This window comes from Calidris pugnax, unplaced genomic scaffold (assembly GCF_001431845.1).
Source record: "Calidris pugnax isolate Ruff unplaced genomic scaffold, ASM143184v1 scaffold421, whole genome shotgun sequence".
Taxonomy (NCBI): Eukaryota; Metazoa; Chordata; class Aves; order Charadriiformes; family Scolopacidae; genus Calidris; species Calidris pugnax.
Genome location: NW_015091166.1, coordinates 178,371 through 178,747, shown reverse-complemented (window position 1 = coordinate 178,747; position 377 = coordinate 178,371). Strand labels below are relative to the sequence as shown.

Genomic DNA, 377 nt, shown 5'->3' with positions numbered 1-377 from the left:
GCGGGGGGGGGGGGGGGGATTCCTGACTGGGCAAACTGGGGATGTTGCTTGTGGGTGAGGAATCCCCCCGTGGGTCTCTCGAGCTGCGAGGGAGCGTGTCCGCTCTCCGTGAGGAAGCGCAGACTCGCACACGGGGCTTCTCCGTGTCCCTGCCTGGTGCTGACGGGGACGATGCATTTCTGCAGGGACCAGCAGCCCCCCCAGGGCACTGCGGGGGTCCCCCCCGAGGGCCCCCAGGCTCAGATGTTCAGCCTGCCCCCCATGCTGCAGCCCGAGCTGTGCCCCGAGAGCCTGCAGTCGGTGCTCAGCCCCATGGGGTGAGTGCCCAGCTCCGTGCCCGACCTTCCAGACCTGCTCCACCGCGGGGGGGGGGGGGG

The 377-nt window shown here is 70.8% G+C and overlaps 1 protein-coding gene across 1 annotated transcript in view; it reads left to right on the top strand.

The window, feature by feature from the left end:
* Positions 1 to 377, top strand: part of STAT6 (signal transducer and activator of transcription 6, interleukin-4 induced) — a 24,926-nt gene that overhangs the window by 24,154 nt on the left and 395 nt on the right. Inside the window, exon 18 of the mRNA XM_014959376.1 lies at positions 186 to 317. Within this exon, the coding sequence (XP_014814862.1) occupies positions 186 to 317 (132 nt within the window). The remainder of the gene's footprint in view (positions 1 to 185; positions 318 to 377) is intronic.